Source organism: Amblyomma mixtum, chromosome 2 (genome assembly GCF_055824585.1).
Source record: "Amblyomma mixtum isolate Tamu chromosome 2, ASM5582458v1, whole genome shotgun sequence".
Lineage (NCBI taxonomy): Eukaryota > Metazoa > Arthropoda > Arachnida > Ixodida > Ixodidae > Amblyomma > Amblyomma mixtum.
The window spans coordinates 93,529,234-93,549,884 of NC_143013.1; the positions used below are offsets into that span (position 1 = coordinate 93,529,234).

A 20,651-nucleotide genomic window follows, 5' to 3' on the forward strand; every position below is an offset into this window, starting at 1 on the left:
TAGGTAGGAATACGGTAACTGACTAGATGATGCCAACGACACCCGATAATGTTATCGTATTCTTCTCTTATAGGCGAAGCTCACCCAAATTTCTTATCTTAGTCCTGCCTCACTCCCTTTGCCTCTTAAATGTTCTTTTATAAAACAAGACTTTTTCCCCGGCTAACATGGAGCAGGAAGATCAGTTCGAGTGCTTGTGACATGAACCTACGCTGGAGGCCACAACAAGGTATCAGTGCGGCACTAGGCGCAAAACGATGAGACGAGGGTTGCAGACATTGCGTACACTGCATACTGCGTACGTAGGAGGTCATATCTTTACCTTGGCACCTGCAGTGCCCCAGCAAATGCAAGCGCCTCCTTTGAGCAGGGTCTGAAGAAATACGATCTGCAGCAAACAATCTCAGTACAACAAGAAGGCGGCTGACTTCTGGTTACCTTTGTTGTCGAGTGTTATAGTGAGCAGTGCACGCACGGTGACACGACATACTAATGTCCTAACGTACAGTAGAAATGCTGCTGAGTGTTCTCGGTAACACAATTCCACCGCTCGCAGACTGGTGCTGCTAGGTGCGCAAAAACGCTCAATGTAACGTATTCGAATAGTCGAACGATTAAAGCATTGAAGCAGCACGCTGAGTTTATTCCTTATTATCTGGGATTAAGGCTAATAGAGATGAAGCGAAAGCTTGCTGACCTGTGAATTGCACGCCTTATTACCGCTAGAACTGTAAGCCTCATTATTCTTTTATTTAGCTCATCCTGTCTGTAAGCAACACAGCTGTGCGCAGTACACACGCAATGCACTCTCTTGCAAGAGTGATTTTGCTCGTGGAATGCTGAATTAACGTAGCAAAACCTGAATTGCATTTTTTTCATTAAGGTAAAGAGAAGACAATGAGGTCTAAAAGCAGTTTTAAAATCAAACCCATGATGGTCTTCACAAGTGTTTTGAATTTATCGCATTCACCTAAATCGCCACCGGCCGAATATCAGGGTAAAAGCACGTATGCTGAAAGCTTTTGAAAGCGCAACCACCTCACATCCCTAAAAGATTTTTTTAGTCATGTACACAATTTATGCATTTTAAATTGCTGGGTCCCGTTTGTTCTAAGAAACATTTTTTCTAAGAAAGCTACCTGCCCTGACCATGAATCTGTGCAAAAGTAATTGGCATGGTTATATAGCAGAAGCGGTTTGAAGCTTGGCTACTCCATCAGTCTAATCATTCCTCTTCATCACGACTCCCGTTTAGCGTTCTGCCCCACAAAGCGCGCGTGGGTTAACATAGCACTCACAGGTCTGCGGATTATTTTCGTACCAAGAGTAGCATACTTAGAGCCAAAGGGATTGCATCTAAGAACACCTATCTACTACCAAAATAGAGAAGCAATCTCATTTGCAAACTCGGACGTACTGTGGAGACTTACATGTATTTTACCCTGATGTATTGAAATGTTCCTGTAAATGTTCTGATGCTAGTGACAATTCTGTGAAATCGAAGCCCGAAGGTGTACTTTAAATTACGTAATTTTAGCCGTAATTCTTACATAGTGAAAATTAGTAGAACCTGCCCTTCAAACCATCTATACGAGTAACATAACACTTGTTGCCGATTAAAGTTTTTCAATTCATTTGGTTCAGTGGTTTTATTTTTATTTTTATGCGTAAATTTCAAACACCTAGTCTATTTTCTCACCGGAATTCGGAAACAATATTACTGCTTAGAGGCATGTCACTGGCCATAGACGACCGCAAGTATTGATTTCCACAAGCAAGGTTTCGTAGTCCGCCGCATGTTTTATTTGCGAAACATTCAACGCAATTCTTTTATTTCATAACAAAAGGAACTGCTTTCCCTCAAAAAATACTTCATTACCTAGCTTTTAAGCTGCTTTGGAGGCATCGCCTCCAAGAAAACATCGAACAACAAATAAATTAACGGAGGAGTTGATATTACGCGCAAATATGTCAACAACGTAGAACAAAATGCCTTTGCAAGAAAAATCGCACCAAGTGAAGGCCGCCATGAGTCCAAACAAACAGCAGCACCGATTTGACACGAAGTAACACTTGCACAAGCACGCAGTGACTTCTCCGGTGACAGTTTCGCAGTGATGCACAACAGTAAAGGCTTGAGTTTGGCGTCTTCGGTGTTCACAGTTGAGGTCACTTTCTAAGAGTCGGTACAGAGCAACAGCGAGTATCACAAGCGATGACTGGAAGTGCTGCAGACACTTTGGACGTTGTCGTTGGGCACTACGTAGTCCTTTTAAAAGAACATTTCATGCAAAGCTTTCCTTGTAGAAAGTGAATTTGTATCCCGCCAGGGTTGCGATGTGACAGTGCTTCTTGATTTCCTTGTTGAGAGACGGTGGTCCACATGAGAAGACGGCGACTTTTTGCCTGTAACGAGTGAAATGATCGAATCAGACGCAGTTACCACAGCTCCATCTAAAACGTCTAGAAATTATCTGAAATGGCTTGCCCGTGTCCGCACAAAGAAACAATAACACGGATGCAGACAACTGAAAGTACTTTATGTAGTGTCTCAAGGAAATAAAACTTCAGAAACATACCCTTTCTCTCCAAGCGAAAAGTTGAAATACTGGAAGCACTGGCACTGGGTGACACTTAACAACGCAACACTTTTATTGAATGCATTCTCTCCTTCGGAACAAAACATAAAATGTGTGTGACAAAAAGGAAGCAAATATTTACAGATCAAGGTTGGTCTGACATCAAATAATTTTGTGAATTCTAGCAAGTGGGCACCTTTACTGCAGATGTATAATGCACAGTGCACAATGTGCGTACAGTGAATGAGTAATTAATGCATTTTTACATGCACAACTCTGAATATCGTCATTTATTTAGTCAATAATAAACAACACTTCAAGGACTAACTCAACAGGATACATGACAACGCCTTATCTTAACCAGCGTCCCAAATCTTTGTGAAAATGTGAGTGGTACATCTATTATCCATCAACACCGTATGCTGCAACATGCGACAAGGAAATCCCCTCCAAATATTTACAGTATAGGCGAAGCGAAAACTATGAATTTTTTTTTCTTTTTATAGGTACCTTCAACAAATCTGCAAACTTCCTTTCTGAGCCTTCTGCAAACGTTCAGACTGATGCTGCAATTATTTTTTTCATTTCAATGACACACACACCAAAACACAGAAATCAACTCTGCGAAAAAAAATGAATTTCTTCGAATCCATGGCACACTGCTTGATATTTAAAAGTCTCGTATTTTTATCGCTGGAACTCGATCTACGCGTTCCAAGCGTTCTTAGAAACCACGAATTATTGTCCTGTGCGGCCGATTTCCCTAATTTAAACCGAATTAACGTCCGGCTCCACCTTTTTTTTAATTTTCCGCAGACGGTGGGAGGAGTCAACCAACGCATAGAGTGCCTTTCAGGCAGTCGCGTGGAAGTTTTGTTTTCGCTTTTATTTTCTTTTTAGGTTTCCGTGAATGAACAGGTCTAGTCAGAGTCTACATAGCTGCAAATTAGGTCCACAGGAATAAAAATACCCGTGGACTCTTTGCTTCCGCCGATCACTACGTATCACCCCGCTGATACCAGAGTGGCAAGCCGCCATGGGACTGGTTGAAAGGTTGGTTGACTCTTCCCACCGTCTGCAGGGAATTAAAAGAAAAAGGTAGGAGCCGGGACGTTTCATTGGATTTAAATAAGGGAGATCGGCCGTACAGGGCAATAATTCAAAGTTGCTAAGAACGTGTAGATCGATTTTGTCGCTTATATTGCCTTCTGCGAACTTTTGACACTGGGTGCACATAATTACCTAGGTGGCCCACCTAGGGCACGTGACCTTGCAGTGTCATCACAAACTGCACACTGGGTTGTGAGAAAACTGCCGACCGTGGCAGGTGGCAGTCAATTTTTTTATTGGTCGCTAGAGGTTGCTCGGGAGGAGCAACCTGGGTCACACAAGCCCCACCGGTGGGAGCACTTGCCATCACAAGGAAGAGGTGCATCGCTTAAATGCTGCACCACTGCGCCAGGAGCAGCATGAGGACAACCAGCGATGTATGACTCTAGAGAGTGACCAATTCTGTATATATAAATATCAACCCATTAACTCTATTCCATCATACCCTAAAGGCGGAGATTAAGCGTGCCCTCCAATGTTTTTAATGTTTCGGGAAGAAGGTGATTGCAATGAGCGATCTGATCCGCGAAACTACAGACCAATATCGGTATTAAATGCAATTAATACAGTTTTTGAAAAGGTTCTTTGTAAACGTATACAACATTTTCTAAATAAATATAACATTATATGTCATAATCAGCATGGCTTCAGGCCCCAAAGGTCAACGTCATCCGCAGTTCTTGTTCTTTCACAACTTATAAATTCTGCACTGCATAATAATAAGCTGGCCATAGTAGTATATTTAGACATATCAAAAGCTTTCGATACGGTTGATCACACAATACTACAACAGAACTTGGAAACCTACGGTTTAAGAGGGAACATTTGTGATCTAATTAGAAGCTATTTTACAGGACGGAAACAATATGTTGTGAACAATTTAGCCTCACTACCACAAAGCATTAATCTAGGTGTGCCTCAGGGCTCCGTGCTTGGGCCGCTATTCTTTTCCCTGTATATTAATGACCTTCCATCAATGCTGAAATATTCGAAAGCTGTAATATATGCCGATGACAGTGCATTACTTTTTACAGGGGAAAATTTAGAGGCACTTAAATGTATAATAAATGAAGAGCTTAGTGAAGTTTCGCAGTGGTTTAAAAGTAATCGGCTAACCCTTAACACTGAGAACATAAAGTACACCGTGTTTCACTCGCGCAGGAAGAACATGAACTACGAACATATATCTCTAACTATCGACAACACGACTCTGCTGAGGGTGCCTCAATACAAGTATCTTAGTGTCCTGTTCGCGTCTGATATGCACTGGAAAGAACAAATTAATAATATTTGCTCCAAATTAGCCTATGGTTGTCATGTTTTACTAAAGGCCAGGGACTGCTTTGATCTTCCAATTCTACGCATTCTGTATTCCGCCTTTGTGCACAGTCAATTATCTTATTGCCTGCAAGCATGGGGTGGTACATATAAAACATACCTAGATCCTGTTTCTCGCCATCAAAAACGAGCTATTCGTATGATAACTTATTCAAATAATACATACCCCAGCAGGCCACTCTTTCAGCAGCTTCGTATCTTACCCCTATCAATGGCATATAAACTGAACATAGCTGAAATAGTAAACAATGTAATAAAATCTAACAACCCCCTGCCCCTTAGTTTATTTAGATTACCAATGAAACAAACAAGAGCTGCAACCAACAATCTATTTAATTTACCACCTTGTTACAATATGTACGGCCGGAGACTCCTAGAATACAGCGGAGCCCATGTGTGGAATGAAATCCCGAATGAAGTTAAAGAAAAAAATAACTTTTCGGCAGTTTAAAACACTATTTAATTTCCATGGAATTGTAGGAATGAATTCAATTGTGCGTGTTAATCTTGAAGTTTTTTTATTTTACACGGTCTGCAGTAATATTGTACTTGTTTTGTATTTGGACCCCTCACTAGCCGTAAAGGCTATGGGTCCAAACAACAGTTTGTGTACTGTTTCTGAGAATAAATAAAGAAAAAATTCAAAAAAAAAATAAATCGTCAATACCTGGTAAGATTGCGATTCTGTATACGCAACATACCAGTCATGTTGTACGCAACATACTCCAGTCAAGCGAGCCAGTATAGTTTTAAAACTTGGCAAATTATACATATGTGAAGTACTTTAAATATATATCATGCATGACGGTCTCTCTGTGTTGCACATTGTAGCTAGGCTGCGTAGTAGAAATTCGCACTTGGAATGAATAGCCTTAATGCTACTCACCTTTGGTATACTGCCTGCCATTCCCGAAAGAGAAGTGACCAGTCTGGTCTTCCAACTCGTATTCGGTTTGCAAGGAGCTGGTACTTCTGCCAAAATTCACTCTGTTGGAAAATAGAAAACGGGTTAGCAGATCTATGCATCAAGACATATGAGATGCAGATTTAGCCCAACAAAGAAAAAATACTAGTAGCGCCTTCGTTAAACCAATTATAATTTACTAATCTGATGAAGCAATTTGTGCATAGAGAGATGTCATGAAAATCTGTGCCCCAATTGGGTGCGAAAGCATACTACAGCTACATCCTAAAGGTGCCACGATAATTGTTAGTTCGCCTAATATTGAGGATCAAGCCCACTGCTAATGGAAAATGGGGAGGATGATGTGAAGAGGAGATAATGAAATATAGAGACAGGCTTTAGTCAGATTAAATAACTATGCTCCATTTCAATTTCTTGTTGCCAAACGTTTTGAGAAATAATGAACAAACGCTCCAAGGCTGACTCTGTAATTCGTATTCCTTCCCAAACAATCGCCATTGGGAATGGGTTGGAAACTACACCCTACTGATACTCATGGTAGGCTGCAGCCTAAACAGCAAAACCAGAAACGTTCACAAGGCAGAATCAGCGAAAGAGCAGTTCCACAATTTCTTGGGGTGCATAGTTGTACATTATCCTATGCATGACTCTGTAACATAGGTATATGTCAATTGTTCTGCTGTATGTTTATGTAAAATGATAAATATATTTTCTATTTTTATGCCCTTCTTGAGGACCCTTTTTATGCTTGTCGTCTGCAGCCATACGAGCTGGACATTCAACTCACGAAGCAGTGAAGCACCGTCTGTGAGTGTTCGAGATTAATACTGCAGTAGAGTACCACACTTCTCAACATGAGGTCAGGGCTGGGCAAGATACTTCAAAATAGTATCTTCGATACGATACTCGATACCTTTGAAAATTGTATCTCCGATACCGATACAAGATACAGAACCGAAATCGATTTTCGATACAGATACTCGATACTGTATCGTCGATACTTCGATACATCACTAAAATATCAAATATAATACAGGTTATGTTACGCCTAACGAAGTTTACATAACTGAAATCACTGTAATGCCGGTAATATAATTGGCGAACTTAGGGGATGTGCGCGTGGTTTCTGTAACCTTTAGTGTATTTCTATAGATCACTTTTCCTGAAAGGACTTATAAACGAATCCGACCGCATGGATGTGTTGAAGCTCGGCTGTCTGCGCAGTTGGCCTTGTTAGAACGTTAATTTGGACTAAAGCCATATATATCTTGAAGCGATCGCTTCCGTAAGCAGCCTAGCGAAAAATCATTTAACCCAAAGTTCCTCTTACGAATCAATCTGTGAGCACTTGGCTATATGAATAAACCTGAAACGTTTTCTCTTTTGGGTTCGATACTACAGAGTACTTACCCGATCCTTTGATCAAACTAAATGATGCAAGCTTCGTGCGCTTGGGAACCGAACAGTTAGTTTGCCAGTACTGCGATAACAAACTTCTGAAGCTGAAAACTATTCTTGAAGAGCTAGAATGAAAACAACAAGTAAAATGGCTGAACGTTTTTATTAGGCAAAACGTATTCGTTACGTTTACTTGAAGGTCATAAGTAACAACATTTGATCGAACCACCGGTCCGGAAGAGCCCCGCGATGTTGGCGCGCTATAAGGGAGGCAAATGAAAAAAGCCCCTCTACAAGAGCAGACGAGCACGGCGCAGTGTTATACTTGACGAAGGTGCCTCTTATCAGTGGATAAGAATGAAGCGTAGCCACATCAGCTCGAGGATCTTGTAAATAATTGAGAAACTGAAGCTTCACTAACGCCTCCTGAGAGCTACGGCTGGTTATACCGCTTGTCTCTTCAAATGAAAAGAATGCGTCAGCTGACGCATTTGATGCTGCTGGTGCCGATGATCCCACAGCCTCGCGTGCGGAAGAATGCGGGCTAGTGCTGTGCTGACATAGTCGACAACAGCTTCTTCTGTAAGCTTCTGAGCATGACGGCGGAAGTCTTTCATTTCTGCTCGCAACCACCACAACTTGAAAAAACGTTGAACTTGAAATAGGGGTGTAGAACAGCTAGCAGCAACTGTTGCCTCTTTTGCACTCGGTTTCATTTTCAAAAAATGGTCGAACAAGCGGGAGAATCCATTCCTAACTGCATCGAAAAGTGGCTTGCAATAAACATAGTATGCAGCAGCTTTCTCGTGAAGGTTTGATTCCATTCGAAGAAGAGTTGGGAGCAGTTCTCCGAAGAAGCAGTGAGCTTCAGCTTGGAGGCGTGTCAAAGCAGAGGCGATGCGCTGCAAGACATCGCAGTACTCAAGCAGAGAGGCGAAGTCCCTTTCTTGGAATACTTGCAGCTTGAGAGTGTTGCATAGGTCTCGAAGCTTGTCCTTCGATCGAAGAAGGTGTTTTATGCTGTCGTATAAAGAACTTTGATCCCGGGCCAGGCTTGTTTACGTAATAGTCAGCTTTGACTCAAGTGCAACTCGTACTTATCTTCCAGCAAGTTGTATCTGCATGAAAAAAGTAGCGACCTCATCGGCTGAAACAAAATTTCAAACAACGTATTTTGACGTAATTTTATCGTTTCTTTTTTCGATTAGCCGAAATGTCCAGCGCCTAGTTTCATCCCGTAAGTGACAGTTAAAATCTCAAATATTAAGGCGTTAAAAACGTAAGCTATGAAAGTTTACGTACAGTCTTTGTCAAAAGTAACCAGGCTGCATGGTTTGCTTCAAACTTGTATAGTGGAGCTCCTGTGGCTTTCCTGAAGATCAAACGGTGTTGGAAGGTAAGCAGACCCCCAGTCCTTACCTTTAACTACCTTTCAACTTCAGGGATGTTGTACGAGCTCCACTGTACGAGCTAGAAGCAAACCATGCAGCCTGGTTACTTTTGACAAAGACTGTACCTTAAGCTGAAGCTTGAAATTCGAAGTCGAGGAGTAGGCACCGCTGATTGTTGTTTTACAAAATGAGCACATGGCCTTGACTTTGTCCTCATCAGATGACATGACAGTGAAATATTTTCCCTCCGTGATGGCACATCGAAGTTCGTCAGCCATAGCTGCTGCTTATCTGTGCGTAACGCGGCGAGGGCTACTGGCGTATACCGCAAACTGGGAACACGTGCGAGCAGTCGCATTCAAATGGGACGGCGGACAGTCGGACGGCGCAGAAACGCTGATCCAGAAGTGGAAGCTTGGGAGTTGGCTAAAAAGTAGCGATGGTGCTGCCCCCCGTCTTGTATTACCGCCTGAGCGAGGGCTTTTACAGCTTTTTTTTTGTATCGAGTATCGTAAAATACACGATACACTAAAAATGTATTTTCGATACCGATACTCCGATACTCTGGTTTTCAGCACGCGATACCTAATACCGATACACAAAATGTATCGAAAGATAGTATCGAAGATACATGTATCTTCGATACTGCCCATGACTGCATGAGGTCTGCTGGTGTTCCTGCGATCGAGTGCACCTTGCAGCATACAACGCTATTGCTATCGGAAGTAAACATGAATTGAACCTTGTAATGAATTCCAGAAAATCTAGTTACCCGCTATACGGTTCCGAAGGGTATCAAAAACAAAAATAAACAAACTAGCAATAGTGAGTGTACCAAAAGTAGAGTTTCTGAGTAAGGAGTGTCCAGGTTTTCAGCAATTACTAATCGTTTCAAAACGGTACGTCGTGGTTTAATTGTCTCTCATGCTGTGAATACAAGGTTATCGTTGCTGGACGCATGTATTCGCGTTACCGTGTCTCGCTTCGTTCTTCCAAATATATCCGCTCAGTTTCCGCTGTCATGAAATAATGAAAAGGAGCAATTCATCGTCTCGATTTCGGGAATGAAAGCAAATTTTAAATGCAGTGTCAAACGCAACGTGCAGGCAGCAAGAGCCGTAAGACTAACACAGAATTTTATGAAAATATGGCCCAAATACCGCGCTCAAAATGCTGAACTCAAAGATACCCTGAAAAATGGTTTGTGCTCAGGGTCTCCGATGCAGTTATCGTGCCGAATTCAAGCGGTGCATCTCTCAGCCTTCTTGTGTCATAGTATGCCCTAAGGTTTTTACTTATTTTTTTAAATCAAACTAAAGGCCAATGCTCTGAGCCTAGCAAGAGAGGCATTACAGCCAAATGACTGAGCAACAGAAGCACAAAGTTCCAGACCAGAAATTCAACGCTAAGCATCTTAGCAAGAACAAGGACCCAAATTGAGAACGCAATGCAACTCACGGTGTCTTTGCTTGAAAAAAAGAAGATATTCCGGTTCTGTTAGAAAGTTGTTCGATCATGAACTATGCAAGGTAACTCACTCCAATTATTCATTACTTCACGGAAAAGCTCTTCTCACAGGTACTTCTTTTCACAAACATCGGATCCAATGTCTGCTGAAAATTATGCTTTGCTGGCCTAGTAGTGCCTTGCTGAATAAATTGGAAGTGGTTATCGGGAGTTTTCCCAACACAATTGTGTGAAGAGAGAAGTCGCCTTATTTCCCGGTGTATTTGTTACCTTGAAATCTCATATTATTGCATAAGCAAAGTAGAAGCTAGTATTTCCCCATATAAGAAGCTTAGCACTCTCCATTAAAGTTCAGCTTGGTGTAGGAGCCCCATAGTACTGACTCATATCAAAACTTGCACATTATACATGCCTTATATGCAAAAAACTTCGCTAACGGAAGAATTTTTAGGCTTTCTTTTAAAAAACCATAACATCGGAAAACTACAAGCACAAATATCTGAGGTACGCGTGGATTATGTTGCACTGTTCGTCAGAGCTACTCCTAAGTGCTTACACATGTAAACTTCGCAAATTGCACTGCTGTCCAAGTTATAAGTAAATACACTGGGACGGTTTTTTTCGTGATGCGTAAAACAGTTTTTTCCTTGTTTCTTTCCATGCCCCATTGGTCACATCAGCCATCAGTTACCTGAAGATAAGCACGATCTTTCGTGCACGAGGTCTTTTTAAAACCGTAATGCGCGGGTTTAGTTGGTTGGTTTATAGTATTTAACGTCCCAAAGCGACTCAGGACCGGATAATTGCAATAATTACCACCACCTGGGGTTCTTGAAGATACACTCACATTGCACAGCACACATGCTTCTAGCATTTCGCCTGAATCGAAATACGACTGCCGCGGCCGGGATCGAACCAATATCTTTCGGGTCAGCAGCCAAGAACCATATCTATTGAGCCACCAAGAACCTGACTGAAATGTGCAGATCATCTCTTAACACATTTTTTAGATCACTGATAATAACTACGTAAAGGCACGGTTCCAGCACGCTTCCCAGGAGAACTATGTAGGTAATAGAAAACAAGCTAAGTAGTTTTGCACTTGAACAAACTGTCGCCTATCAAAGGTACGTAGAAATCCGTCCTATTACGTCGGACGAAATACCTAGAGGCTGTCTCTTAGCAATCATTTACCATGAGACAGTTCCTTAAACCCCTTGCAAAAATCCAAAAAGAAAACAGACTGGCCAGACATGTCAAGGATACTTAAAAGTCATGTACTGTTGAGACCTATGCGACTGTAGAGATACATTTTCTAAAACTGCACTAGTATGCCGATACTTTTTTTTTTCAACGAAGAATTTCTGCAGGTAACGTGCAATAACTTTCTCTAACAACTTGAACTATTGAGTGATGATAGAAACTCGGCGATAGTAACTAAGGAAACTCCCCTTTTTTATGTGACGGTACAATGCGTGCAGTCCGCCAATCACCTGTAATACGGCATAATCTCAGTGAAAATTTATAAATATGCGCAAGAAGTACAGAGATCTGCTGAGCATGGCGCTTCAACTAAATTATGAATGTTGTCTTGTCTACCAACCTCGAACTGATGTTTAAAAACATCCTCAGAACACCATCGCCTGTCATTACTATTCCATGCAAACAATCAGGTGTGGGTGCGCTAAGCTCAATTTCATCCACCTCTGAAAACAACATTTTGGAAGTTACGATTAAAATTTCCACTAATGCTACATGGTTCAGTGAATATTTCTTCCTAAACTATTATTTTAGATAGTTCTGTTTTAGTTTGGCCAAGCAATCATCAGAAATTAGGAGGGTCAGTTTAAATAAACATTTACAGACCTTTAAAATTGATGTCTAGCTAGCTTAATTTTCTTATTATTTGCTAATACTAAACCACTGTTGCTCCTGTTTACATTTATTTCTAACTAGTTTTATTTTGCGCTTCAAATCAATTATCTTCATTGTAGTCCATATGTTTGAACGACATTTGCGAACGTATTACGAAGCAACAGCCGTGCGCTTTCAACCGCATGCAAACGACCACAAAGAAGAGTATCTAAAATGTATTATTGCGACGTCATTTCCTCGACTTAAATTCTGAACTACGTTCACTGCTGAACTACCTTCCAGTTTATCAAGAGCTCTAGGCGATGTAGAAAAAATAAGCTTGTGATCTGACGTTCCACTCTAGAGTGAAACGTTTGCGCTGCAGAAATTCTCACTAACTAAAGGAAGGCCAACATTCCAATTCCCTCTTTTGTTTGCTTTCACAGCTTCCCCGGGGTTAATAAAAAGCATAACGTCAACAAGCTCGTCTCCAGAAGTCGAGCATCAGTAATTGCTCGGTCAAAGTAATATGTGGCAAATTGATGTCAACCGTCATTAGTAAGTGTCTCTGCTGCAGCTTTAAAGCTTGATCTTGAAATTGAATCAAGTAATTGTCGTAATAATCGGTACAACAATAAACTGTGACAACGAAAAATGTTACTCCCGACAAACGACTACTCACCTCTAAGGAATCAGCTCTTGGGATTGTGGATTAGGTCAAGACTGTCTATTTCAATTCCCTTTTTTTGCAATGGCAGCTATACCACCACCGCGATAACTTCTATCCCTTCTATACAACTGCTCAGACTGTAGAAGCTTACCATATTGCCAAGAGAGGTGGCTATATCAGCTAACCATCCATTGCACCGTCGGGGAAAGAGATTTCTTTTTTTGACTCTAAGAAGCATCACTGTTTTTGTGCTGTACCTCGGTTTTTTTATTGTTCTTTCTTGCCGCATTAATGCCGAGCGTTAGAATAAAGGCCTTTGTTGCTGGCACGCTCTTCTCATATGCGCCCTCTATACGTTTTTACTTCGTTTCTGCGCTGCAGTAACCATCATGAACTGATATCAGTGTGCCCAACTTTTCGCCCTGCCTCGGATAGAAGAAGATAGTCTGTCAGGATGCAGTACCTCTTTGCAGTGTCCAACGCGTCATCCCGCAGGAAAATGTTTTCGCTGATTCAGACTGTATTGTGTGCAAAGTGGTACCTATTCTCTGGCATCTCTTTCGCGTTTACCACAATGCCAAAGCAATGTTACAGTAAGAAGCTAACTGCCACCTAGTGCACCAGCTTCGCACCGCCACTTAATGTCATTGTATTTTCCTTCTCTTCTTGCCCACCCCAGTTTTCCCAGAGCTGAAAACTAGGTACCATTCACAACGAACTCATTCATGACTGTGAATAGAAGGATGATGCTGATGAATTTTTATGGCGCAAGAGAATCTCCCGCCGTAGAGCTCCATGGCACAAGGTCCTTTTCTTCTGCTCCAGCCAGGAAGGTCCTATTTCCTAAGCATTTCACATCGCAGAAGCTATGCACCATGCCAGGCAAACGCTTCTAACCACTCTGTCACCGGTGGCACTGGGGATCGCACATCGCGCCTCCCGCTAGCCAAGCGTATGCTCAAACCACTACGCCTCCGCTGCGGCTCTGACTAGAAAAAAAAACTGGCAAGAAGCATTGCTCCTCACTGCGCCACCACCTTGCTGAGTGCTGCTTCAGGGCTCTGCTCTTATTGGGTGAGCTTAGCTGAAGAAAGGAATAATCAAGTTTATAGCTGTATTTACATGTCACGCGACCTTTCTCGCTCTGATAGGAAAAACTTCATTTTTTTAAGCTTCATGTGCAATGAAACATTGACACCATCACCATCATGACCATAATCAGCCTTGTTGCGTTTACTGCACGAGGAAGGCCACTCCCAGTGGCCTCCAATTACTTTCTAATGTACCTTATCCACGCAAAATTCCTAATCTCATCCTGCTGCCCCTGCTACTTTCAGCATCCCTTGGAATTCCCTCCAATACTATAGTCAGGAAGTCATGGTGTTACAGAGGAGCTCCAAACAAGAGGTGCAACATAGCAGGCTCCTAAGACTGAACTGCCCGTGCCCGGATTTCGCCCCGGCCAAGTGCCACTCTTCTTTATTTTCATCCAAAACAGTGCTTAAGAAAGGACAGAGCAGGGCATAAGCTCCGGCGGCAGTTGCTATTTTATTTCGAAATAACGAGAATAATCATGCACAATATTCTAATCAGGGAGCTCGAGTAGGCTCCAGACTTACCTTACAACAATAGAAAAGCCCAGCACGACGTCAGTGCAGCTTGACATGATGGCGACAGTGCAGCAATGCCAGTATTTAACATTGTTCATTAGTTTTGTTTTCATGCAATACTTCGAGAGCATTTCACATGCATTCTATGTGAGACCCGCACCTGTTTTTGACGTATCAGGTGAGGTCAGCGCTGTTTCGGTTGGCCTTCACTTAGAAAAAGTAAGCAACGACTCTTGTTCAACAAAAGGCGCTCTTGTGCTGGGTGATATAAAGATCCCGAGAGGGCCAAAATTACTTCCGAGTCCTCAACTAGAGCACCTCTTTCTCACTTACCTCTACCATCCCTTTCTTCATCCCTTCCGTCGAGGCACGGTTTGGTTCACTACCGAGCACTTATTGTACGCTTTCCTTTCATCAAAAGCCACTGTTAAAAGACCAATTGAATTCACTCATTTCATTGTCGCGACATTGGAAATCTTGCAGGAATCCTTCTGTCATGAACGGCGGCATTCTATTCTTGGAGTCGCAAGCAGCCCGGAGGCGAAATATCGGAATATCAGAATTACCGGAATATCGGTTTCAGATAATTAGTGGTCACTCACCTGAGTTTGAAACTTCTGTTCGGCTAACCTTGAAGCGATACTGATTGCAAATTCAAGTTGCCCTGTCTTGACAGAATATCCCACTTTAAAGACAAAGATGCTACCTTCTCTGCAAACGGAGCTTTTATGTGACAAAAGAAGTCAAGAACTGAAATAAAAGTGCCGCCACCATTTGCTGATCTTTCGCAACTAAACTGTGCACGTCGACAGTGCACGTCTGTAACCCGCAGGATAGGTTACAGCGCCATTGACTTGTAAGAATGGTGAAAATGGAGTCACTTTAGAATAATTTTTCGCAAGTTGAATCGACCGGCTTTAGAATTTTCAAACACAATTGTCTCGACAAGAAATGAGTATGCTGCCGCCGCACACACACCGACGTAACTAGAGAGAGCTACAGAATTGGTCTTCACTAAGATAAAATTTACATCGCGTTGTTCTGAGCGTCCCCTTAACACTGTAAGGCCGCGGTTGCAGAGTCCTGGCCAGCTCTGATTAAGCGGGTACTCCTCCGAAATTCAAACAAAGCTGCCTTAAAAAGAACTTTTTCTTCACAGCAGTGCCGCTTCGCAAAAGCAACTGCATATCTTGATGGCTTTAAAGACGCGGTCACAAACACAGCGGCAGAACAACTTCCAAGAAGTAATGTACGGCAGCGGAAGACGCCTTTGTCCTAGATTCGAACAGGTCTTTGATACTTAAGTAAAAGTGCTGAAGGACGGCATGCTGCGCAGTGTTAAGAAAAAAATTGGCGCGGGTTGGCAATTTCCGTGTTACTTTTTTCTCTTGCCCCGTCTACTGTTTGTTAAGAAAAGAACCTATCAGCCACCTTCAAAACGGCAATCGCATTTCTGGGGCACAGCCTGAGGAAACAAGGAAATGCTTCAAAATCAAGGTGGACACCATAACAGTAATCAATTGGAAGGACACTGCCAATCATCAGCCCGTTTCCCTTGACATCGAGTATTTACATCAGCTGGCTATTGCCCCAGGCCAATGCAGAACATTTCATCGGATACCAGCAAACAGTGGCATCCTGACCAACGAAAAAGTACATGAAGCGCCCGCAAAGACCGCCAACGTCAACATTCATTCAGACTCTCTTCGCAAAATATGATGCATCTCAAAGGGCTAAAAGATTTGCTTCCAAAAAAAAATCTCTCGGCTCTGGAGCCTGCCGACACATCACTACCATTTTCTTTACTCCATCGACCCACATCTAGGATCAAGACTCCCAACCGGAATTCCTCGCCATCTGGAAACACTTTACCACCGACTTCGTTTGAATGCTGCATATACAAATTGCTTGCGATACTGTTTTGGAGAAACGAACAGTCCGCTTTATGACAACTTCAGCTCAATCGAAACTGTGAAGCATATCCTTCTTGAGTGTCCTGCGTATGCTGACGAGCGTGTACACTATGAACATTGCATGGAGAAGCTCTCTCCAGTGCCTCTCACAATGAACAGTGTTTAGTTCCCTTAGCCTGCCTTAGCCAACAAAGACATGCAGTGGACTTTTTGTTTGCATATCTAAATGACGTTGGACACCTTGAAAAGCTCTAAATTTCAACTTTAATGTTACCCTCACACATTCTTCACGCAGTGAACTTTGTTAGCTCATTTTTCGGTCTATGCACTTCATCATCACTAGATCATTACTCGCCGATGCACCATAATACGCATTTAATGGCTGCATTTAATCTTCTCCGCTTTTTTTCCTTTACTTTACCCTTTCTGCACTGACCTCCTTCCGTCACTGTCTCCCAAATTCCCTCCCTCAAGCAGAGTAGCATGCCAGTGATTAAAACTTCGGCTAAATTCTCTGTTTTTCATTAATTGGTTTCTCTCTCTCTGTCTCTCTCTACCCAGCGAAACATGTGAAGGCAGTTGTAGCACAGGCATTATAGGGCATGTGATCAAGAAAATTTCCCTGAAGATAAATAAATACCTTATTTCTCCGAATCTTAACAACATAAGGACATGTCAAAGCAAGCACAAATTACTATGCCATTTATGAACCGCTTCTTCAGTAAGGCGAAATTTTCAGTGCAATGAATACTGCAAAAACAGCATCAGCAGTTGCGCAAACCGATGCTTTCGCCCGATTAACCTTCGCGCCTTTCCTACTTCTTCAGTTTAAGAGGTGCACCGGTTTTCTCACATGTGCGATATTACGCCGATGGAACTTCGAAGCGCGGGAACGCACTGATTGTAACCAAATGACATGGCCTCTGCGGATGTGCCACGCGCCTTTACTGCCCTAGCAGGAGCCAAGGTGACTAGGAGGCGACTCTCACAGGCGGTATCCGGGCGCCGCCTGCTCTGCCGCTTGCATATCGAACACGAGTGTACTCCAGAGCATACGCGTCGGATTCCGGAGCTATGGTGTCACACGCTCCGGGTCCTTCCACTCCCGCGCAACATGGACACGCAGACACACGAAGGCGGATGAGAGGCGCGCGCTCGGGCATCGAACACGAACACGGATCCAAACAGTGTACATACTATGTTGACGCGGCAGGGCCGTCGCCCGTTGGATTCTATACGGGCGCCGTAGTTCACCAGGACCAACACGTTAATGGCCTCTCATATCGAGCTCGAAATTCAGCGCAGGCCTAGCAGATAGCCCCTGCGCTTGCCGCCTCAGACCCCAATTCGAAGGTAATCATCACAGATTCGCGTCGAACCTGTGAACACTGCCTGGCTGGCGAAGTTTCACCCTTAGCCTACTACATTCTAAAGCTGGCAGTAAGGAAGTCGGACCCTTCACCCATATGCATAGTTTGTACTCCGAGCCATCAGGGCCTTAAGGTAAGGAGGCTGCTGCCGCCCGAGCGTATACCCACCGGGCAGCGTATTCGCCAACTGCAGCCTGTACAGCCACAAGGCTTGAAACCACGGTGAATTGATCACGGTGACTGAAGATTGTCACAACGGCTTACCTAAAAGGGATAATAAATCCTCTTAAACGGCGTTATATGCCACTAACCATCACGATTTGCGACCTAAAAGGGAAAAAATTGAAAAAATGAAATTAAAAAGAAAACATAAAATTACAGTACAGAGAGCGGAGTCGAAAGGCCGACCTTCCATACGCAACACGTGCCTCTAATCCACTGCGCCATAGCGGCGATGTCAAGCCGTCCTTCTGAACGAATATTTATAACCAGCCTTAATGTGGCTGCTACCTGCCGGTGGGCGGCGCTGTCATCGCTGGCTGTACCGGCTGCATTTGGCGAACACGCCACCGGGCACCTCATCCATGCTCCTCTGGCTCAGAGATGAGGCAACCGCTGCTGCAGTTCAGAGAAATTCTGGAGCACTATTGCGAACGGCATCGGCTTTTGCCGGTCCCTGCTAAGGGTTTGAGTAAAACCGATGAGCGAACTCTGAGGCGCCTACAGACCCACACTCTGTTTTGGCCTGCAATAGCGAAACATTTTGTCCCCAAAATTGACGGGCGCTGCCCTCACTATGGGGAAGCGGCCAATAACTTCCATTTGGTTTGGGCCTGTCAGGAGAATTCTTCCCTTTCCCCAAGCCCTTCCCCTTCCCTAGAGGCATGGGAGGCAGCCCTGCCCAACTACTCGGGGCTGGAGTCACAAAGGGCGCTAGTCCAACAAGCGCGATTAGCGGCCTCGTCCGCCGGGGTCCCGGACTAAGGATTCCTATGTAATGGATCATTTCTGCCTGCAAACTCTCTCTGAATAAAACGTTTTCACCACCACCACCACCATTGGATCTTCAAGTGGAGGAACGGTGGCGGTGCGTCTGTCACGTGACCGTCGTCTTGCCAGCTGTGGTCACGTGACTAGCTACATGACTGTTCGCTTGAAAGGAGGTACGCACGCTCTCGCGTGCGCTCCTGCCAGTTTCCCTCTTTGGATGAAGCGAGTCGGTTGGAGCCGATGTCTTTTCGCAGGCGGCGGGCCGAGTCTGATTATCCGGCTGACAATGCCAACAATGGGAAGGATTTAGCGAACAGAAGAAAGCGGAACTTGCCAAGCTGGCTGCAGAGACCGACGAAGAGCGGGAGCATCACCTGGCTCAGCGGCGATTGAAAGACAACGAAAGTTCAGACAACCCAGTGGGGAGCTATATTTGACCTGGTATTTCAACGGGAATCCGGAGCATCTAGCAAATGTGTGTCCAGTGTTGAAACGGCGGCAAACTCTATCTTTGACCATCGATCTGCGTTTGTAGCAATCACGCCATGAAAGGAGCCATAAATGTTGATAATCTTCATCTATGTCTCCGTCTAAACAGCAGTTAATCAAGTATAACCACAGCATAATAAAGCGTTCGCTTGTATATCCAGGCATAGCTGAGCTAAGCCACAGCAAATTTTTTTCACAGCCGCATCTCATAACCGCCCCGCCGTGGTGGCTCAGTGGTTATGGCGCTCGGCTGGTAACCTGAAAGACGCGGGTTCGATCCCGGCCGCGGCAGCTGAATTTCGATGGAGGCGAAATTCTAGAGGCCCGTGTGCTGTGCGATGTCAGTACACGTTAAAGAAGCCCAGGTGGTCGAAATTTCTAGAGCCCGTCACTACGGCGTCCCTTATAGCCGGAGTTGCTTTGGGACGTTAAACCTCAATTTAAAAAAAAGAAAAAAAAGAAAAGCATCTAAAAACCTTACTCCCCATCATCACGTGTAGGAACGTTGCGCTGCCAACTTACCGAAACACTCTCCTGGGGGTTGCCTTGCGTCACAAAAAGTTGCATAGTGAAGAAATCTGGTAAGTTCTGCTTCCACATCTGTCAAACAAGGGCACAAAAATATGTCGGGCATTACTTGAAATAAACAGCGGCTGAATGCAAACTGTTGAACAGACCACACAACAGAAAACAGCAATGTATCGCACAATGCGAGAAATTGTTCGCTTTTTAATGCTGACAAAGTTGCACTTGTAATATTCTAGTAGGTACGACTGTATTCAGGCAGACAACTGTTCTAGTGCAATTGGACACGCTCACACTATGTTGAATATCAGTGAAGGGCATGACAAATTTTCCACCATACAAGATGAAGTCTGCAACATTCCACTGTGCGATGCTCAGGCGTGGTCACACTGGTAAAGCTGTAATAGCTGCGAGCGCACGCACGAGCAGAAAGTGCAAAAATGGGCTCTGAAACAGAATGAACGACTGTTTTGTGGATTTCATTCTTTCCATCGCTCCTATGTTGCGACACCATAGATTTCTCTTTGTTCACCTTGTACAAATGTGCGCAAAATAAGGACTGGATAGCACGTTTATAAATGCTGTCTCAAACATTCTTACAACATCCCCGATATAATCAGCGTGTACGGCATCAGGTGTCCAGATTCAGCTACTCAGCAGCTATAACCTCTTCACAACTTGTAGTGAGCAAAGATCAACAAAAATCTAGTAGATCGATCAAAATTCAGGGTTTCTCTAAAGATATATGAGGAATGCAGGAGTTCTCTCAAAAAACAACCAAAATGTCTTAGCTATTTTAATTCACTTTGCTGCACTTAAATGTCAAGAACTATAAGCAGTCAGTGTTGGTGGCAGCGTTACGATTTCTCTTCATAGTGCTTAGTAAACAGGCCAAGTATTATGAAAGCTCAAAACATAACCTTTCCAACTCTACACCTTTGTAGAATAAACAGATACTACGCATTAGAAGAGCTCTACTGAGCTATTAGACGGTAAAAAAATGTGTCCAATAATTTTCATTG

The 20,651-nt window shown here is 43.5% G+C and overlaps 1 protein-coding gene and 1 pseudogene across 1 annotated transcript in view; both read right to left on the minus strand.

Annotated features, from left to right (window-relative positions):
• Positions 1 to 1,780: 1,780 nt before the first annotated feature.
• Positions 1,781 to 20,651, minus strand: part of LOC149360198 (NADPH oxidase 4-like) — a 158,384-nt gene continuing 139,513 nt past the window's right edge. The window contains exons 16-18 of the mRNA XM_089569210.1: positions 19,627 to 19,704; positions 5,914 to 6,014; positions 1,781 to 2,406 (exon numbers count right to left, since the gene is read on the minus strand). Of these exons, the coding sequence (XP_089425336.1) occupies positions 2,286 to 2,406; positions 5,914 to 6,014; positions 19,627 to 19,704 (300 nt within the window). The 3' untranslated portion in view covers positions 1,781 to 2,285. The remainder of the gene's footprint in view (positions 2,407 to 5,913; positions 6,015 to 19,626; positions 19,705 to 20,651) is intronic.
• LOC149360199 (uncharacterized) lies at positions 7,540 to 14,398 on the minus strand (annotated as a pseudogene).